Below are 20232 nucleotides of genomic sequence, written 5' to 3'. Positions count from 1 at the left end.
GGTGACCTGGGGAATACGGGCCAGGGGGATAGCAGCAGCCTGTTCTCTGCTTCTGCCCATCCCTGTGAGGCCGGAACTGAAAACTCAAGGGGAAACTCGGTTTTTCTTTTGAATATACTAGGACACATTTCAGACTTATAAAAAGGTATGCAGATTAATGCACTCAGAAACTGTGTCAAGAAATAAGAAAAAGAGCATTACTATTAGTTTGTACTTTGTGATCACATTTTCTTACCCCAAATAAAATTGATTTTACTAAATTTGGTGTTTTTCATTTCCATGCACTTGGTTATAATTTATGTATATATTCTTAAGCAATAGATGTAGGGTTTTTATATGTTTTAAATTTGTAAGTCAATGGAATCTTCCTGTATATTTTCTTCTGCATCTTGCTTCATCTGTGGACATACAGGTAACTATAAATTTATTCATTTCCACTGCTGTAGAGAATTTCTTTGAATAAATATATCATGTGTTATTTATTCTTTCTCCAGTGGATATCTTAGCATAGATAGCTATTATAAAGGAGGGGAGCAAAGGAAATCAGGCATTATTAGGCATAATCACCTAGGGACCATCAGCCTGCTTCACACACTCCTCAGGGCACCAGGACTCTGTTCCTCCCAGATCACGGGGGGAGGGGGGGGCCGGGGGGCGGGGGGGGCGGGGAAATAAAGGGGTTGGTGGGCAAATGTGCAGTAGGAACCAAGAAGGCCACCATGGAGGTATGTCAGTCTAACCTTGGGAAAGGGTTGGATTGGATAAGAGACATAAGCAGGCCCTGACCGGTTTGGCTCAGTGGACAGAGTGTCAGCCTGCAGACTGAAGGGTCCTGGGTTCTATTCTGGTCAAGGGCATGTGGCCTGGTTGCGGGAGGCAGCTGGTAGATGTTTTTCTCTCTCATTGATGTTTCTGGCTCTCTATCCCTCTCCCTTCCTCTCTGTAAAAAAAAAAAAAAAAAAAAAAAAAAAAATATATATATATATATATATATATATATATACACACACACACACACACACACACACACATACACACACACACACACACACACATATTTTTTTTTTTTTAAGAGACATAACCAGGATAGATGTAGGAACTAGATTGGTTAGGGGATGGACCCATCAGAAACCTGGGAAATTGATCGGTCCGTTTGAAAAGGGTGCCAGGTCCTTCCAAGCCATAGATAATATAATCAGCCTAACAAAGAACTTTCTCCCATCCTGTGCACTCATGCCTTTCAAAGCGACCACCTGGTACCCTCAACAGACTGGGTGGGCTCCAAAGGACTAAGTTCTATTATGGCACAGAATCTCTGGACATTAATATCCAATAATAATTATGGATGCTAAAACTAGTGGGTGAACGTTTGAAGAATAACAGTAACAAGATACCTATTAAGTACAAAAGATAAACTAATAGCAGAGAAACCTGGCTAATACCACCTTAACCAATGTCAAATATAGTATCACAATAAAAGAGAGAAACCAAAATTATATGTCGCCTGAAGCATCACTTTGGTGGTATTTTTTAAATTGATTTTTTTAAAGAGAGAAGAAGGGAGAGGGAAAGACAGGTAGAAATAGATATTTTCAAAGAGAAAAAAAATCCATCAACTGCCTCCTGTACGCCCCCTCCCAGGGATCAAGCTCGAAACCTGGGCATATGCCCTGACAGGAAATCAAACGGGTAACCTGTTGGTGCATGGAACAGTGCTCAATCCACTGAGTCATACTGGCTGGAGTTCTGTGGTATTTTTGCCAAAGAATACTTTAATTGTGATAGTTTAATGGATGAATGCATATGTGCAAATTTATCAAATTGTATGCGTTAGATACGTGCGTTTTTTTTTAATATCAATAAAGTGGAAAAGTTTTTAAATTTAAACATGTAAAAGAGCTTTGAATGTGCCTGCCACCTAATAAGGAATACATGTGTGTTTGCTGTTACCATAAGGATATACGAGAAGCCTAGAATACGTGAAGATAGAAGGTGAAGGTAAAGAACATGAAGGTTAGTGACATGTTCCTGAGATTACCCAAGTCCCAGGAATCCCAGGATTCGTGATAGTTTACTGTAGTGTTTAATGTAGCCTGGGTGTTTTTGTTTTTTTTTTTAACTTGGAAAAAATCTAAAAGCATATGATTTTTAAATGGAAAGTAAAAATATAGCATTTTATTTTAAAAGAATGGAAAGATTTTGTAGGCAGATCATAAGCACACCATCTGGTTAACTCAAGAGAAATTCCAAGAGCTTAGATTTCACATTTTTATCAGCCATGCATGGTTTAAGATAGATCTCCCTTAGCTAAAAATATTGAATCATATTTGTTCTGCTATTTACGAGTTAGTTGAAAATGCCACTCAACTGCAGTGCTAAGAATTTATCTTACCTAAGAATTGGAGTCCATTATGGTTTATATTTCTCAAGTTCAAATGTTCAATGGCAAGACAAATTCGTCTCATGGGAAATACTACTGGCACAGTAGTAGTATCTCTAAAATTAAATTTTAATTCTTTAAATATAAGAATCTTATTTTTAAACCAGAGGCCCAGCACACTAATTTGTGCACCAGTGGGGACCCTCGGCTAGGTCTGCACTCTCGCAATCTCGGACTCCTCAGGGGATGTTGGACTGCCGGTTTCAGCCCTATCCTCACAGGCCAGGACAAGGGACCCCACCGGTGAACATACATTGGGCCTCTAGCATGCATATAAAATCTTTGGTTAATCTCTTCCACCCTTCCCCATTTCCCTCTGAGATTCATCAGTCTGTTCCACGTTTCTATGCCTCTACATTGAGGGTCTGCCCCCTGGTCATCAGTGCACATCATACCTACCATTCAAATGGTCAAACAGTCGGACACTTAGCATATTAGCCTTTTATATATATATAGATGATTCTTAACTAGGGAAAATATGGTCCCCTGGGGATATTTTGCAAAGTATGGAGACAGTTTTGTTCCTCACTATTGGAATGGGGGGGAGGGGCTGTGGGAGGGCGTGTTACTGGCATCCTGAAATAGAAACCAGGAATATGGCACAGGCAGTCCCCACAACAGTGGATTATCTTATCTAAAATGTCAATAGTGTCAATGTTAAGAAATCTTGGTCTAAATGAAAACATTTTCTAAAATTTCAAGCAGTTAAAGTTCTGCAAGGGGTGGAATAATGCTTCCAGTACTGTCATTTTTTAAAATGTTTTATTGATTTTTTTCTTTTTAGAGAGAGAGACATTGATGTGAGAGAGAAACAGTGATCAGTTGCCTCCCCCATGCACCCAGACTACAGATCAAACTCGCAACCCAGGCATGTGTCCCAACTGAGAATCGAACCCGGACCCTTCTGTGCTCAGGAGGACACTCAACCATCTAAGCCACACCGGCCAGGGCTTCTAGTCCTGTCTTGATATAGAATATTATCAGCTAGCCTAGTACCTATACATAATACACACTCAATATATATTTGTTTAATCAATCAAAAATTTGGACTGCTCTATGAGTTTTTGTATGGTTTTATCTTCATTTCTATATGCACTAAAACTGAACTAGTACTTCATTGCTATCTGCCTTATAAGTATTCCACCTTCATCTCGAAATAAAGGGAGAAATTTACATACAAAATTGGAGATAAACTAGGTTACAAAATGAAGCCAATATTCACAAGAGGTTGAATAAAAAAGAGGAGCAATGTGTGGTTTCTAGCATAATGAAAGAAATTTAAAATTTAATAAAGACTTTATTAGGCAATCTCATTAAAAACAAAAAAAGTCAAATGATTTTCAAAACACAAAATAAGAATTCAGCCTTGCCAGGGTTCACACACTGTGCAAATCTTTGAGCTGCTCAGGCCTTACTTGTCCTGACAAACTGTGGGGATGATGAGTCTCCCCATCCTGCTTATTTTGTGCTGGAGGAAAACGATGTTGCAGGAAGTTATCCCTGCTCCACTCCCCAGGAGCATCATCTTGAAGGTGCACTCGTGGCCCCTGGTAAAACGGAGAAGATATGAACTGCTGAGAGCTCCTCTACACTGCTTGGTTGTATGTCTCTCCAGCAAATAATGATCTACAAACTTTCATGAATCTGTGGCATAACCTCAGGTTGTCTGATTGGTTTGAAAAATCATGCTTAATGTGTTATGTTCAATGACTACCTCATCTGTCTAGAAATCCCTGAAGTGAGAAATAAGTGTTAATTGCTTAGGACATACAATGGTTAAAGAAAAAACAAAAATCAACAACAACAACAAAGAAAAAACAAAAATATTAATACTTTTTATATTGATATGCTAAAGAAAAAACTTTATTATATCTAAATTCAATCCAAGTTGGTTCTTGGTTTTTATTAGCTGTTTTAAGAAATTAGTCCAGCCGGTGTGGCTCTGTGGTTGCACATTGTTTCTATGAACCAGGAAGTCACGGTTTAATTCCTCATCAGGGGACATGCCTGGGTTGCTTGTTCCATCCCCAGTGTGGGCCATGCAGAAGGCAGCCAATCAGTGATTCTCTCTCATCATTGATGTTTCTCTCTCTACCTCTCCCTTCCCTTCTGATGCAATAAAAAATAAAGAAGTTGAGTTAATATTTAGTAAAAAAAAAAAAAAAAAATTGCCAATCCAGGGGAGTTATAATGAAACTAGTGACCCACTGTACAGATTAAGGCACACTGAAAGAAAATTAATTAGAAGGTGGCCGGCAGGGGTGGGACTGGGTGAGAGGGGCTGGACACTCCCTGGAGCCAACCTCCAGTGGTCCCTCCCCAGCGGCCAGTCGCACCTGGGGTGACGTTGTGGTTCAAAGGACATCTGCAGAGTGAGTGGGGTCTCACCAGCAGGTGGGGTCTCGGCCTGGCCTGCAGGGATCGGGCTGAAACTGGCTCTCCCACATCCCCCAAAGGGGTTCCGAAGTGTGAGAGGGCACTCTGCAAATTTGCTGTCGTACAAGGTGTGGAACGCAAATGCAAGTGTGCAGTAAGCCAGATTCGGGATCAGCAGTGCCCCAGCCACAACAGAACTCAAGGCCGAAGGTGGAATTGCATGGCTCCATGAGGAATCGGGCATCACCCAAGATCCATTACTGCCAAGTTACTGCAATTCAGCAGCTCCTGCTTTGAGCGTCTGCCCTTTGGTGGTCAGTATGTGTCATAGCTACTGGTAGGATGGACACTTAGCATTATTAGCACTATGTGTGTGTGTGTGTGTGTGTGTGTGTGTGTGTGTGTGTGTATGCCACAACCCCAGTGCCATTCCTTCTCCACTCCTCATCCCAGTACTACTTCTCAGGGGCAACTCATTTATTTTTTGTTTTCCAGGTGGTCCTCTTTATAACTTGGAATAATATCCCTATGTTAATATTTCTTGCTGTATCAATCATAGACTTTTACTCCTACCTCTGAAATGTGAGGATTTAACTGCTTAAGATATTTTCTCGATCCTGTCCATTTTTGGTAGTTCTATTATCTTTAGTTATTTTATTGGAAGTCTTCATAACTTAAAATAAGACATACTCCTGTTTCTTGTTCTTCAGCTTTATGGTAGCAGCCCTTGTCTCCCCTGACGAAGTATGTTGAAGCCATTGCCACATCCCCCTTCCCTTCTCCCCTCTCTTCTCCCACCCAGCCTCTGTCCGCTTCACTTTTGCTTTCTGTCTTTTAATTTGATGACATCAGTATCCATGACAGCGGCACTCTGTTCTGTTGCTATAAATAAATAGTCTATGTTTTGTCTATAATTGATTCTGAACTTTGAATGGCAATAAGCAATATTTGCTTTATTATCACTATGTAAATATTGGTGCAGAGACAGGTGCCACGCCAGGACATTTCTTTCCTGTTTCATGGGTCCACTTTTTGACCCCTCAGCCATCCAAGAGAGAATGTCACTTTTCTTAAATTCCATTAGTTGTTTACAATCAAGACATATTTTAGTTTGCTTCATGTATGGACTGTAGCTCTTTTGTGATTCTTTTTTTTCCTCACAAATTCCAGTTACCTTTATTTTTTCCCTACTGAAAAGAAAATGTGCCCTAATTGGTTTGGCTCAGTGGATAGACCATCGGCCTACGAACTGAAAGGTCCCAGGTTAGATTCTGGTCAAGGGCATATGTACCTTGGTTGCGGGCACATCCCCACTAGGAAGCATACAGGAGGCAGCTGATGGATGTTTCTCTCTCATCGATGTTTCTAACTCTACCCATTGACCCAAACCAGCTATTTTTATTTTTTTGTTTCTGTTCTGCTTGTTTGTTTTTAGATTCAGTAGTGGATAGAGGTATATTTATTGCCATTTTATTGTTCATATTTTTATCTCTCTTCTTCTTCTTCCTCCTCCTCCTCCTCCTCCTCCTCCTCCTCCTCCTCCTCCTCCTCCTCAAGACACTTTAACATTTCTTGTAATACTAGTTCAGTGGTGATGAACTCCTTTAGTTTTTGCTTTCCTGGAAAGTTCTTTATCTGTCCTTCCATACTTAAATGATAGTTTTACTGAATCAAGTAATCTTGGTTGTAAATTCTTGCTTTATATCACTTTGAATATTTCTTGTCAATCCTTTCTGGCCTGCCAACTTTCTGTAGAGAAATCAACTGACCGTTTTATGGGAGCTGCCTTGTAGGTCTAATGTTGTAGTGTAACAATGAATCTCACAAAGGATGACTCAATCAGGAAGTCAAATTATGGAGTCATTTATTCAAAAGCAGGCAGTTACGAGGGCGCAAAAGCACTCCAAATTTGGCAACCCCGAAATGCTGGCTATATCAGGCTTATATAGGCCGAATATCACAAAGGTATTGATTACATCTTTGGGTTTGGAATGAGGAATCTGGTTTGCACAAAGCAGTTACAGAAGCAAAATTGAGCAAGTTAGTTATCTATAAAAGATTAATTATAGTTTGGATCTTGGGACCATCGAAACACATTATCTGGAGCCACTGAGGCAATTTAGGGTAATTGTGCTCTCCTGGTCTCCAGGTGCAGAAGAATGTGCTTCAATAACCAGTGAGATCACAATCAATGGGATATTAAAACCACCAACAATGGAGTATTCAATCGATTGAGATAGTATACAAAAGTTCAGAAAATCAAAATAACTTTTCTATTGTTTTAGCAAGTAAATACATACAGAAGCCAAAACAGCAGGGTTAAAATTAAAGTTATACTGAAGTTTCTACCCAAAATAATTGTCACCATGCTTCACTAACTGCTTTTCTCTTGATGCTTTTAAGATTTTCTTTTTGTCTTTAACCTTTGGGACACAGCCAACTTGTCTCTCACATTGATGTTTCTCTCCCTCCCTCCCTCCCTTCCACTCCCTCTGAAAAGCAATGGAAATAATATTTTGAGGCGAGGATAAAAAAATAAAATCCAGCTCTTCAGAAATTGAGTCACACCCTGCCTGGTGTGGCTCAATTGATTGAGTGTCACGCCTCCTTCTGTGCACCAAAAGGTTCCCAGTTTTACTCTTGGTCTGGGCACGTGTCTGGTTGCAGGCTCCATCCTCAGTAGGGGGCATGCTGGAGGCAGCCAATGGATGTTTTGCTCTCTCATCAATGTTTCTTTCTCTGGTTTGTCCTCTCAAAAAAAAAAAAAATGTTTTTGATTTTTGTTTTTTTAAATCTTTAAAAGAAAGAAACTGGGTCACAAATGTAAAAATTTAGCTCGGAGGGGAAGTTATGCCACATGCTGAGAAACTTGGAATAAAGTAGCAAAGCCAGAGGACTACTGAATATGTACTCTGCATATCTTATTAGCCTGGGGTCAGGGCTGGAATCTCAGTGAAAGGGGAGGTGCCTGAAGCAAGGGGGCGGGGAGGCAAAGTCTATTGATTGCATCAGCCAGGGTTCAGTGCAGGAAACAGATACCATTGGAAGTGTTTTGAGCCTGAAGGGATTTGTTGTACATATTTATGTGCTTAGAAAAATCTTTGAAAGGGCTGAAGTACCAGGTTCTAGACTGGGACTTCAGGAATGAGTCCTAGAACAATACAGAATTGATTCACTAGGAGACTGCCATCTGAGACCACTACCAAGAATGACTGAGTGCAAGACCACACTATCATTGTAACTGGACAATCAATGAGTATGGCTGCCTGACACTACTTGAGCCAATTAAGCAGAGACGGGGTTGAATCATATATGAGCATGTATTCCAATACCACTGGCAGTATGGGAGAGCAGCAGGACATCCACAAAGATCTGCTCTGCAGTCCCCACATAAACCAGCTGCTTATACAGGGTAGGACAAAGATTATATGGAGAAGAAGGGATTACAGGCATGGTTGAGTAGGAGGCTGGGGTGGGACTCTTTGGGCAATAAGGTTATCAATCTTTCCATGATAATAAGCAGTTCTTGAATGAGAATGGATCACATTCCAAAGTTGACTCCAGGTCCCATTGTATGACAACTCCCAGCCAGATTAGAATGGTCTTTCTTTAACCAGAACAAGGCAATCCCAACAGAGTATGATTATATTTCCAATAACCATAGCTAGTTCCCAATATTCTATTTTTGCCCCTAACACCATGATGCTTCCCAGGGTTCAAGAATCGAACATGTTTCCTTGCCTCAGTATCTGTTATAGACAGCAGGAACAGCACCAAGTGTTAGGCCGGTGGCTTAAACTGAACCCGGCTTCAGCAATCTCGGTACATGAGTTCTGCCTAGGAAAGAATTCAGAGCCAAGACTCAAAACTGTAAGAGAACATTAATTTGGAAAATCATAGAGGTGGAAGAAGTAATATGTAAAAGAAATGGGCTTATGCAGCAAGTAATAGAGGCAGAGGAAGGGCCATAGGAGCTTGGGAGTGAGGAAGGCAAGGGTAATGTTCTTGGGGGGAGGAGGGGAGTTTGAGGGATAGGAGAAGGGGAAGGGAAAGGGAAAAGCATGGGTCTGCTTGGAGCGAGAGTGTACTGAGTCCTCCTGCTAAGGGTTTTAAGAGTAGAGATTTTAGGGGAGGTCCCAAGGGAAGATCTCATTATAATATTCAGCAGTTTTCCAGGTGTGTCCTTTCAGGGTCTAGGTCTCCATTGATTGATTGGTCAGCTCCACAGCAGGGAGTCACTATTCAATGCAGCTGGTCCTGAGGTCAGCCTTGGTGTTGTCTGGTTTTGCTGCTTTTCTGGACTTGGAGCTGAAATACAACGGAACCTTTGATGTTATCTCTATGAAGGAAAGGTCACATGACCAGTAATAAGTAGAGGAGGAAAGATCACCCTGGGGGTGAGGTCCCAACCTACAATTGTCCTTTGCTAGGCACCCAGGGCTTCCCACCCTGGTGACCTTCTGTACCTGCTCCGAATGTCAGCTAGTGGCCAGATGTGTGCAGGGATACTGGATTCAAGAGCAAACATTTTTCTATGGTGTTTATAATCACTACGGTCTTGATTTACTTTTAACTGTTAATGCCTTATTATTCCAATGTTTCTCTTTTCAGAAAACTGCTTTTGTGAATAGGTAATACATTCCTAATCTTATTCACATGCTATGTCACAAGTCTCCAGGCATAGCCATAGGAAATCTCCAAATATGGAATTGCTGGTACATAAAAAAGCACGCTGCCTGACCGTTGTGGTTCAGTGACTGAGCACTGACCTCTAAACCAGGAGGTCATGGTTCCATTCCCTGGCAGAGTGCCTGGCCTGGTTGTGGGCTCCATCCCCAGTAGAGGGCGTGTAGGAGGCAATCAATCAGTGATTCTCTCTCATCATTGATGTTTCTATCTCCCTCTCCCTCTCCCTTCCTCTCTGAAATGAATAAAAACACATTAAAAAAAAAACAAACCCCCTCCCAAAACAAAACAAAAACAAGAACATGGACTAGAAATGATGAGGAAAACCCAGAGGCATTCAGACACTTCTGCAGAGTAAGGTCACCCTAATGTGTTTAGCTATGAGTCACTCTGTGGTGGATCCTCTAGGACTTGTGAAAACCAGGTTTGCTTTGCTTGCTTGTCCCTTAAGCTTCCAGCCAATTTACTATGATAAACTTTTCCTTTAAAATTAAAGTAAAATTTCCTTTTGTAGGAAAGTTTAACAATATGTATAAAAATAAATATTGTGCCCTAACCACTTTGGCTCAGTGGATAGAGCTTGGTCTGTGGACTCAAGGGTCCCAGGTTCCATTCTGGTCAGGGGCATGTACCTTGGTTGCAGGCACATACGCCGTGGGGAGTGTGTAGGAGGCAGCTGATCAATGTTTCTAACTATCTCTCTTTCTCTCTGTAAAAAAATAAATAAATAAATAAATAAAACATATTAAAAAGATAGAGAGAGAAAGAGAGAGAGAGAGAGAGAGAGAGAGAGAGAGAGAGAGAGAGAGAGAGAGAGAGAGAGGGAGGGAGAGAAAGAGAGAGAGGTTGACAGGAAGGTCAACAACCTTAATTGCTCTAACCTAGGGGTGTCGAACTCAATCAGAGAAGGGGCCAAAATCTAAAATCCAGCCTAAATCGCGGGCCGAATGGTTTACTGAACAGTCATAAACTGTCATTGTGATGGAAACGCAGCGGAGTGCAGTGATGACAGCGCGGTGCGGGCCACATTGCAAGGCCTGGCGGGATGGATTTGGCCCGCGGGCCTTGTGTTTGACACATGTGCTCTAACCACTCACCCTTTAGTTGAGACATTGTCAGCTGAAGCAGCCTCCACCTTGTTTGTCCCGTGTAAGTTTCTGTTATTTCCTGCCTAAGGGCTACATGTAAATTTCTGTTTATGTTGCCTAAGATGTTTCCCCCAAAGCCTCAATAAAAGGGATGGCAGGGCCAGAGCAGGGAGTAGTTCTTCCTCTAGAGTTGGACTACCACCTGGCCCCTCATATCGCCAAATTGAATTTCTTCAAGTCTCTTTTCATTTGTGTGTGGCCCTTCACCGGAACCCGAACCCTGAATTGGAACCCTTTCCACGTGGGATGTGGAAGAGATTCCTACAATAAACAACCTCAACTTGGGTCCTTTTCTTTAAAAGTTTCTCAGTCACTCTTTCCTTATGATTGTCTCTCCACAGAGAGCCTTGGCGCTGGGTACTTGTCTCCTCTTTGACCTTCTCCCTGTCCTCTGGTGTCGCTTCCAGAATGATTCTGAATTTCTTAGGCAATGAATTTTGGCTCTCCTTTTGCCTCTCAGTTCATTCCAGAGTACCTTAACCAATCATTAAGGGTGTGTGTGTGTGTGTGTGTGTGAACTTTTTATTTTGAAATGATTTTATACTGATACTACAGTTGCAAAAATAATCCTTAAAGTTCCTGAATATCTATCACCCCTTTTTCCCTAATGTTAACATCTTGTGTAACTATAGTGCATTTATCAAAATCAGGAAATTAGCACCAGTAACATATTATTAACTACATGACAGACTTTGTTTGGATTTCATCAGATTTTAATTACTGTCCTTTTTCTGTTCCAGGATCCAGCATTGCATTTAGTCATCATGTCTCTCTAAGTCTTCTCTAATCTGTGATAGTTCCTGTCTTTCCTTGTCCTTGTGACCTTGAAACTTTTGAAAAGTAGTTATTCTGTAGAATGTCTCTTAGTTTAGATCTGCTTGATGTTTTTCTCATGATTAGATGAAGGGTATGCATTTTTATAATTTTTTTAATTTTTATTTTATTTGTTTATTTATTATTAAAAGAATATTTTTATTGATTTCAGATGCCAGAAACAAATCCATTTCACTAAAAGAGAGATGTTGACAGGAAGCCAGGAAGGCTGGTCAACAACCTTAATTGCTCTAACCACTCACCCTTTAGTTGAGACATTGTCAGCTGAAGCAGCCTCCACCTTGTTTGTCCCATGTAAGTTTCTGTTATTTCCTGCCTAAGGGCTACATGTAAATTTCTGTTTATGTTGCCTAAGATGTCTTCCCCAAAGCCTCAATAAAAGGGATGGCAGAGCCAGAGCAGGGGGTAGTTCTCTCACTAGAGTTAGACTACCTCCTGGCCCCCCATATCGCCAAATTGAATTTCTTCAAGTCTCTTTTCATTTGTGTGTGGCCCTTCTCCGGAACCCGAACCCTGAATTGGAACCCTTTCCACGCGGGATGTGAAAGTGATTTCTACAACCAATGATGAGAGAGAATCATTGATTGGCTGTCTCGTGCATGCTCCCCACTGGGGATTGAGCCCACCATCTGGGTATGCCCTGGAATCAATCCGTGACCTCCTGGTTCGTAGGTGGACACTCAACCACTGAGTGGGGCTGTAGTGAAATAGGTGGCGATGACTTCAATCTATAGAGAGTCTTTTAAAAAAAACAGTACCTCCTAAATATGTATTAACTTCATAAGCCTGATTTTTTGCACCAGATGTAATATTTGGAGCTAAGATGCTATTGTTTCCCCTGACAGCATTTTCCTCCAATAAATCATCAGATTCATATTCCAAATATACACATCCTGTAACAGCCCTAGCTTTGGCCTCTTTCCAAGACACCAGGATAACCAAATTACCTGGAAAAATTGGGAGTAGGGAGACCCTAATCCCTTCTTAATGATGAGAAAAAAAATGTGGATTTTGTTCCTCTTTTATTTTGACAGTAAAAATTTATTTATTTATTTAATATATTTTATTGATTTTTTACAGAGAGGAGGAGAGAGGGATAGAGAGTTAGAAACATCGATGAGAGAGAAACATCGACCAGCTGCCTCTTGCACACCCCCTACCAGGGATGTACCTGCAGACCGACGCTCTACCACTGAGCCAAACCGGTTTCGGCTTGACAGTAAAAATTTAAAACTTTTAAAAAATTAACCATTGTGAAAGAAAAAAGCCACATGCTAGCTTTACAAGCTCAGGGAAGGCCTGCGTGACGGTCTTGCAAACCCAGAGACCTAAGATAACCACAAAAGATGGTTTGAAAATTAAATATCTAACAGGTTATAGTAGGTAGTCATGTCCCAGATATTTTCCCAGACAAAGATCAACTTTGATCTTTTTACTGAGCCTGTTTGCCTTTTTACCTCTAAGATAACATATCTGTGAGATGTCTGGGTAACTTGTAACTTCCCTTTTTCTGGAGCCCCTGGGGAACAACCAAATGTGGTGGGCGCCAGGACAGATGCCTCAAATTCCTTCTCTATCATGTTAATTGTTCCTGCACTCACCTGAGTACAAGTCCATCATTTTACTTTTTATCCAATCCCAGGAGTTTCCCACCACTTTGCTTTCTCCCGCCTCCTTACTCCATCACCAATGAATTTCATGTAACCCACCTATGTCCCTCCTTTGATTTCAGTGTATAAATAGAGAAATGTAACTCGCCATTCTTCGGAGCATTATCTCAATCCGTTGAGGTTTTGCTTCCCGGCATATGTCGACAGTTTTGGCTCAAATAAACTCATAAAAAAAATTCTTTACAAGTTTCAATGTTTTTTTTTTTCATTAACACCATTTTAATACACTTTAACTTTTAGAACAGTTTTAGATTTACAAAACAATTGAACATATGGTCAGAGAATTCCTATACCCCTTTTCCTGCACTCAGTTTCCCTATTATTATTATTTATATATTTTTCTTGATTTCAGAGAGGAAGGGAGAGGGAAAGAGAAATGGAAACATCAATAATGAAAGAGAATAATTGATTGGCTTCTTCCTGCACACCCCACACTGAGGATTGAGCCTGCTACCCGGGTATATGACTTGACCGGGAATTGAACCATGACCTGTTCGTAGGTCGACGCTCAATCGCTGAGCCATGCATGTTGGGTTAATAGTTTCCCCTATTATTAACATCTTGCATATGTATGGTGTATTTGTTATAGTAAATGAACCAATCCTAATACACTATTATTATTTTTTTTTTTTTTTTATATTTTATTTTATTTTATTTATTTTTTATAAGTTTTTATTGTTCATATTATTACAAATGTTCCTTCCCCCCCCCCCACCATTGCTCTCCTCCACCAGGTTCCCACCCCACCCTCTGCCCTTTCCCCTCTCCCCATTGTCCTCATCCATATGTGCACAGTTTATGTTCAGTCTCTTCCCACGCCCCCCTCTCCCCTTTTCCCCAAGAATTGTCAGTTCACTCCCCTTCCATACCTCTGATTCTATTATATTCAACAGTTAATATTGTTCATCAGATTTTTTTAATTTCCTTGGTTTTTAGATTCACTTGTTGATAGTTACGTATTTGTTGTTCATAATTTTTATCTTTGTTTACTTTATCTTCTGAAAGAACCCCCTTCAGCAATTCATATAAATCTGGTTTGGCGGTGATGAACTCCTTTAGCTTTTTTTTATTAGTGAAGCTCTTTATCTGGCCTTCGATTCTGAGTGATAGCTTTGCTGGATAGATTATCTTTGGCTGTAGGTTCTTGCTATTCATCACCTTGAATATTTCTTGCCATTCCCTTCTGGCCTGCATGGTTTCTGTTGAGAAGTCAGCTGACAATCGTATAGGTGCTCCTTTATAGATTACTACCTTCTTTGCTCTTGCTTCTTTTAATATTCTCTCTTTGTCTTTTGCTCTTGGAATTTTAATAATGATGTGTCTCGGTGTGGTCCTCTTTGGATTCCTTTTGTTTGGAGTTCTATGCGCTTCCTGGACTTGTAAGTCTAATTCTTTCCCCAGGTGGGGGAAGTTTTCTGTCACTATTTCTTTCAGTATGTTTTCGATATCTTGCCCTCTCTCATCTTCTGGGACCCCAATAATTCTGATGTTGGTTCGCTTGAAGTTGTCCCAGAGGTTTCTTACATTATCTTCAATTTTCTGGATTCTCTTGCCTTCTAGCTTCTGTGGAGGAGTGTCTTCTGGCTCTTTATGTTCCAAATCTTTGACTTGATTCTTGTGATCTTCCCTTCTGTTTTTAGGACTCTTGGCTTTTCCAGCTCCTCCGCACCTCCTTCTGGTTTTCTCCTTGCTTCTCACTGTAGAATTTCCAGTCAGTCAACCTTCCTGTAGTTCTGGGCAATGTCCGTTTTATATTTTAGTTGTATTTTATTGAAATTGTTGTGTGCGGCTGCGGCTAGGTGTTCACCTGGGCGCAGCCATCTTGGATCTCCCTAATACACTATTATTAAAGACCATAGTTTACAGTAATGTTTCCTCTATGTGAGTACATTCTGAGTTTTGACAAATGCATAATATCATGTATCTACCATTATAGTATCACACAAAATAGGATAGGAAACCCTATCCTTCATCTGTTCATCCCTTCCCCCTTCCCACAAATTGCTGGCAACTACTTATCTTTTTTACTATCTCTATAGTTTTGCCTTTTCAAGAATGTCATATATACAGTTTCTTCAGTGAGGCTTCTTTTTTTCACTTCACAATATGCATTTATGTTTCCTCCATGCTCTTTACAGCTTGATAGCTTATTTCTTTTTGTCTCTGAACAATAATTTTAATGGACATACCACAGGCTGTTTCTGCAGTCACTTACTCAAGTGTCCTGACTGGGAATTGAACCGTGACCTCCTGGTTCATAGATAGATGCTCAACCACTGAGCCATACCGGGTGGGCTCCACCTTAGCTATTTTTTTAAAATATATATTTTATTGATTTTGTACAGAGAGGAAGGGAGAGAGATACAGAGTTAGAAACATTGATGAGAGAGAGTCATCGACCAGCTGCCTCTTGCACACCCCCTACTGGGGATATGCCCGCAACCAAGGTACATGCCCCTGACCGGAATCGAACCCGGGACCCGTCAGTCCCCAAGCCGACGCTCTATCCACTGAGCCAAACCGGTCCTGGCCACCTTAGCTATTTAAAAAAAAAAAATTAAAAAAAAAATATATATATATATATATTGATTTCAGAGAGGAAGAGGGATAGAAAGATAGAAACATCAATGATAAGAGAGAATCATTGATTGGCTGCCTCCTACACGACCTCAACTGGGGATTGAGCTCACAACCCTGGGCATGTGCCCTTGACTGGAATCAAACCTGGGATTTTTCAGTTCGCAGGCCGATGTTCTATCTACTGAGCCAAACCAGCTTGGGCATATTAGCTATTTAAAGGATATATATATATATATATATATATATATATATTATTGATTTTTTACAGAGAGGAAGGGCGAGGGACAGAGTTAGGAACACTGATGAGAGAAAAACATCATCAGCCGCCTCCTGCACAGATCCCACCAGAGATGTGCCCACAACCAAGGCACATGCCCCTGACATGAATCCAACCTGGGACCCCTGAGTCCACAGGGCAACACTCTAGCCACTGAGCCAAACCGGTTAGGGCCATATAAGCTATTTTTAAGTGCCCAGCTTAGTGGCATTAAATACATTCACATCTATCAACAGGATTCTTTTATCTAGCAAAATAAACAATGACTCTGCAGTCCCTTACCCTTTCGTCAGTCCCCTATCCTTTCCAAATACCATTGTAGTTTCTGTCTCTATGAATCTGACTACTTAAGTCTTCATGTAAGTGAATCATACACTATTTTTTCCTTTGTGCCTGGCTTAACTTAGCATACTGTCTTAGGGTACATCCACATTGATATTGATGGACACTTAGATTCCTTCACCTCAGCTATTGTGAATAAGACTGTTCTGAACATCAGTGTACAGATATATTTGAGATTCTGCTTTCAATTCTTTTCAGTCTATATACCCAGAAGTGGAATAGCTGGATCATACAGTAGTTCTACTTTACATGTATACTGTTTTCTATAGCAGCTGTACCATATATTCTCACCAACAGTGCGCAAGGGTTCCAATTTCTTCACATTGTTGCTACCATTTATTTTCCCTTTAAAAAAAAATTGTCATCCTAAAGAGTGCTAAGTGTTTTATCTTTTTGTTTGTTAAGAGAAGTCTATTTACTTGAGTCCCCACAACACCCACGCACACTCATTCACCATTCACATAACTCTGGTTGTGTGCAAGGTGGGAGAGAAACGAGACTGAATTATGAGCTCCCAGCACCCCAGATCTGGCATGTTTACTCCACAGAAAGATTCGGAAATTGGGGTGGGTGGGGCGTTGTCGTAGGCAACGGGTTTGGGGAGACCGCTCATTTTCTCCAAATCCAGAGGTTTTTCACTGTTCATTCTGACTGGAGCTGCAGCCTAGGCCCTGAGGTTCCCTTCCGGCCGCCGCGGGAAGAGCCGTTTGGGCGCGGCTGGAACCTAGCAAAGGTCCTCGATCGTCTGGGACTGGGAGACCCGGCGGGGCCCCAGCCCAGCGGAAATACACAGGCCCCCACCTCCCTCGCCCGGAGCGCAGGCGCGGGGCGGGGCCCAGGCGCGGGGCGGGGCCCGGCCACGCCCAGGGCGCACCGAGACTGGGACGTTGAGGACGCAGCGCTGGCCGGACCCGCGGCGCGTGGCACGCGAGAGCCCTCCCGCGCATGCTCCCGCCGCCCCCGCCCCGCCCCGCCCCCTCGCTCTCTCGCCCCCTTCCCCGCCAGCCTCCTCCGCGCCGGGCCCTTCGGAGCTGGGCCCCTGGGGGCGGGGGAAGCGCGGCCGACGTCCGGCGTGCGTGCCGGCGCCTGACTTCACTTCCGGCTAACGCGCTCGCTTGCCCCCTGGCCCCGGATGGTGACTGGCGGCGGCGGTGCACCTCCCGGGACTGTCACTGAGCCGCTTCCCAGTGTGATTGTGCTGAGCGCAGGCCGGAAGATGGCGGCTGCGGCTGCGGCTGCCTCGGGCCCGGGCTGCTCCGCGGCGGCGGCGGCGGCGGCGGCGGCGGGGGCGGCCGGGGCCTCGGAGTGGCTGGTGTTGCGGGACGGCTGCATGCGCTGCGACCCCGACGGGCTGCACAGCCTCTCCTACCACCCGGCGCTCAACGCCATCCTGGCCGTCACCAGCCGCGGGACCATCAAAGTCATCGACGGCACTTCGGGCGCCACCCTGCAGGCCTCGGCGCTGAGCGGTGAGTGTGCGGCGCGCCGGGCGGGGGCCCGGTCCGCTGCGGGAGGGGCCGGGCCCCGCAGGATGCCGGGGAGGAAGCCGCCCAGCCCGCGACTCGGCCTCCGGAGGAGGAGGCGGAGGAGGAGGAGGAGGGGAAGCGGCGTAACGGGAGCGGGTGGCGGCCGAGGCTGGCCGGCGGGGGGGCTCGGGCCTGGCTGGGCCGAGGGCAAAGGGGGGCCCGGAAGCTGATGGAGGGGCCTTGCGGCTTGGCTTTGCGGCGCCGCCGGGGCTCGGAGCGCCGGGCGGGTTGGGGAGCGGTGGGAGGGAGTCTCCTCCCGGGCTTTTGGAGCGTCCTGGGTGAGGTGGGTCCTCCGGGAGAGGAGAGGAGGCCTCGGCTCCGGGCCCCGGGGAGGTCCTGGAGAAAGGGTCGGGACTGCCTTCAGCCAGGTGAGAGAGGCAGGGTGTCCAAGGGCTGGTCCGGGAGAGAGAGAGAGAGAGAGAGAGGGGCTGGCGGCCGGAGGCGAGCGTCCTTGCCAGCCAGCATCCTGGCTCTCCCCGCGGGAGGGTGAAGCGGGTCCCGGCTGCGCCGACGACCTGCAGGTGCCGGCGGGCTGGGCGCCGGGAGTGGGATGGGGAGTGGGATTGGGATTGGGGATGGCGTTGGGGGTCGGGTAGGCTGCCCTGGAGCGGGGGTAGGGAGGGAAGAGGGCGGGCTCGCTTCCCCAACTGTGCCGTCGACGACGACTTTATAGGACTCTGGCGGACGCCAGGGGAGACTAGACCTTGGCCCCTCCTCGGTGGCCAGAAACTCGGAACCGCGGGGTGTGAACGTGTCGATCCCCTTGGGTGAAACTTGAGGCCCTTTCTGTTTGTTTCACCGCAGGGAGCGAAAGTTAGGATTCGGAGGGGTGTGTGTGTGTGTGTGTGTGTGTGTATGTGTATATATGTGTGTGTGTGTGTGTGTGTGTGTGTGTGTGTGTGTGTGTGTGTGAGAGAGAGAGAGAGAGAGAGTGAGTCTCACCCAGGAGGAGAGCAGTTCTGGGCGGTGTACTCGCTGGTCTGGGGACCGGACCTCTTAGCCTGCGGGGTGGGTGGGGTGGGTGGGGTGGGGGGCGGACGCTCGGGTCACCGGATTGCAGTGTTTTGGAACCGCCCTGGCCGAGGGACTTTTTTGGTGGAGGTGACATTTCATTTGAGGCTTACTGAGCGACGTACTTTAGATTTATAAATGGAGTTTGGAGAGTGAGCACGTATTGAGTGAGTTAAGATTCATGCACAGATTTCTGATGTAGAGGACAAAGTGGAAATAGGAACGTGGTTGCTGCTACCAGCTCACTTGTGTTTGAACATGGACAAATGTAGGAAAGATCGTTCTTCTAGTTTCCTGTGTGAGTAAACAAGGCACTTCAGTAAATGGCGATTTAGGGATGTAGAGATAAAAGGAGGGATTTGATTTTTTGCTGATGGGAGAGTTGTGAAAGGAATGCACTGTGTATGTATGGCTCTCGAATGTAAACCTGGAACCATATCTAAGATGTGTCTAAGATATGGTTGTAATGTTTCTGCTCTTGGCTTAAGGAACAGGAGGGGTGCCCTAGACAGAGCAATGAACAGTTACTGCAACTTGGACATGATAGTTAATATTGCCAACCATTAGTAATTGGATATCCTCTTAAATTCACTTAAAAATATTTCAAATTCGAGAGGGTATCAAGAATTATGATGTATCCCCCCACTCGGTTGAAGAAATAAAACTTTTTATAAAAAGAGTTGAAGTGTCCATTCTGGATTGTATTCCTCCAACCTTCCTCCTTCCATGAAAATTACCTTTAATTTGGTTTTATCATTTTCATACATATCTTCATGCTTTTTAGCATATGCTTGTAACTTTAAATAATATCCAGAAATGTCTTTCATGATTTTGAACTTTGAATAAATGGTATTATAGAATATGTATTATATTTGGATTTCTATAAAAAGCCATATTAACAGAAGCCTTAAAAGTGTTTTCCATAAAAAGAGTAGTCTCATGGAATTTTATAATATCTGGAGGTTATGTATGAGAAAAATTTGTGCTAGAATTTGTTATAAGTGGTTGGGGAAATTAGAGATCTATGTATGTACCTATTAATGAAAGGGAAAAACAATAGTCACTCTTAATGGTAGATTACTAAAGGGGAGGGTTTTAGGTGTAAGGGTTAGATGCATAGAACTGATTTGGGATGACTTTGTTGGGGCGTTTGTTAATTAGAAAGAAATGGGATTGGGCAATTGCAGATGCCTATACATTGAGGATCGAATATGTATAAATAAAAATATATAGGCCCTGGCTGGTGTGACTCGGTTGGAGCATCATCCTGTATACTGAAAGGTTGTAGGGTTTTACTTACTGTCAGGGCACATACCATGTGATCTTGTTTGGGGCACATGGA

The 20232-nt window shown here is 43.5% G+C and overlaps 1 protein-coding gene across 16 annotated transcripts in view; it reads left to right on the top strand.

Moving 5' to 3' along the window:
- Positions 1 to 17348: 17348 nt before the first annotated feature.
- Positions 17349 to 20232, top strand: part of BIRC6 (baculoviral IAP repeat containing 6) — a 150116-nt gene continuing 147232 nt past the window's right edge. For 8 of the 16 annotated variants that reach the window (XM_045580544.1, XM_036434804.2, XM_036434797.2 and 5 more), the window contains exon 1: positions 17353 to 17822. In XM_045580544.1, coding sequence (XP_045436500.1) covers positions 17486 to 17822 — 337 coding nt within the window. In that variant the 5' untranslated portion in view covers positions 17353 to 17485. Of the gene's footprint in view, positions 17823 to 20232 lie in introns of all 16 variants that reach the window. The other 8 variants (XM_036434801.2, XM_036434805.2, XM_036434800.2 and 5 more) reach the window with 3 other exon arrangements.

Source organism: Pipistrellus kuhlii, unplaced genomic scaffold (assembly GCF_014108245.1).
Source record: "Pipistrellus kuhlii isolate mPipKuh1 unplaced genomic scaffold, mPipKuh1.p scaffold_m20_p_13, whole genome shotgun sequence".
NCBI lineage: Eukaryota > Metazoa > Chordata > Mammalia > Chiroptera > Vespertilionidae > Pipistrellus > Pipistrellus kuhlii.
Note: the sequence above shows the minus strand (reverse complement) of the source record. Positions and strands in the feature narration are given on the sequence as shown.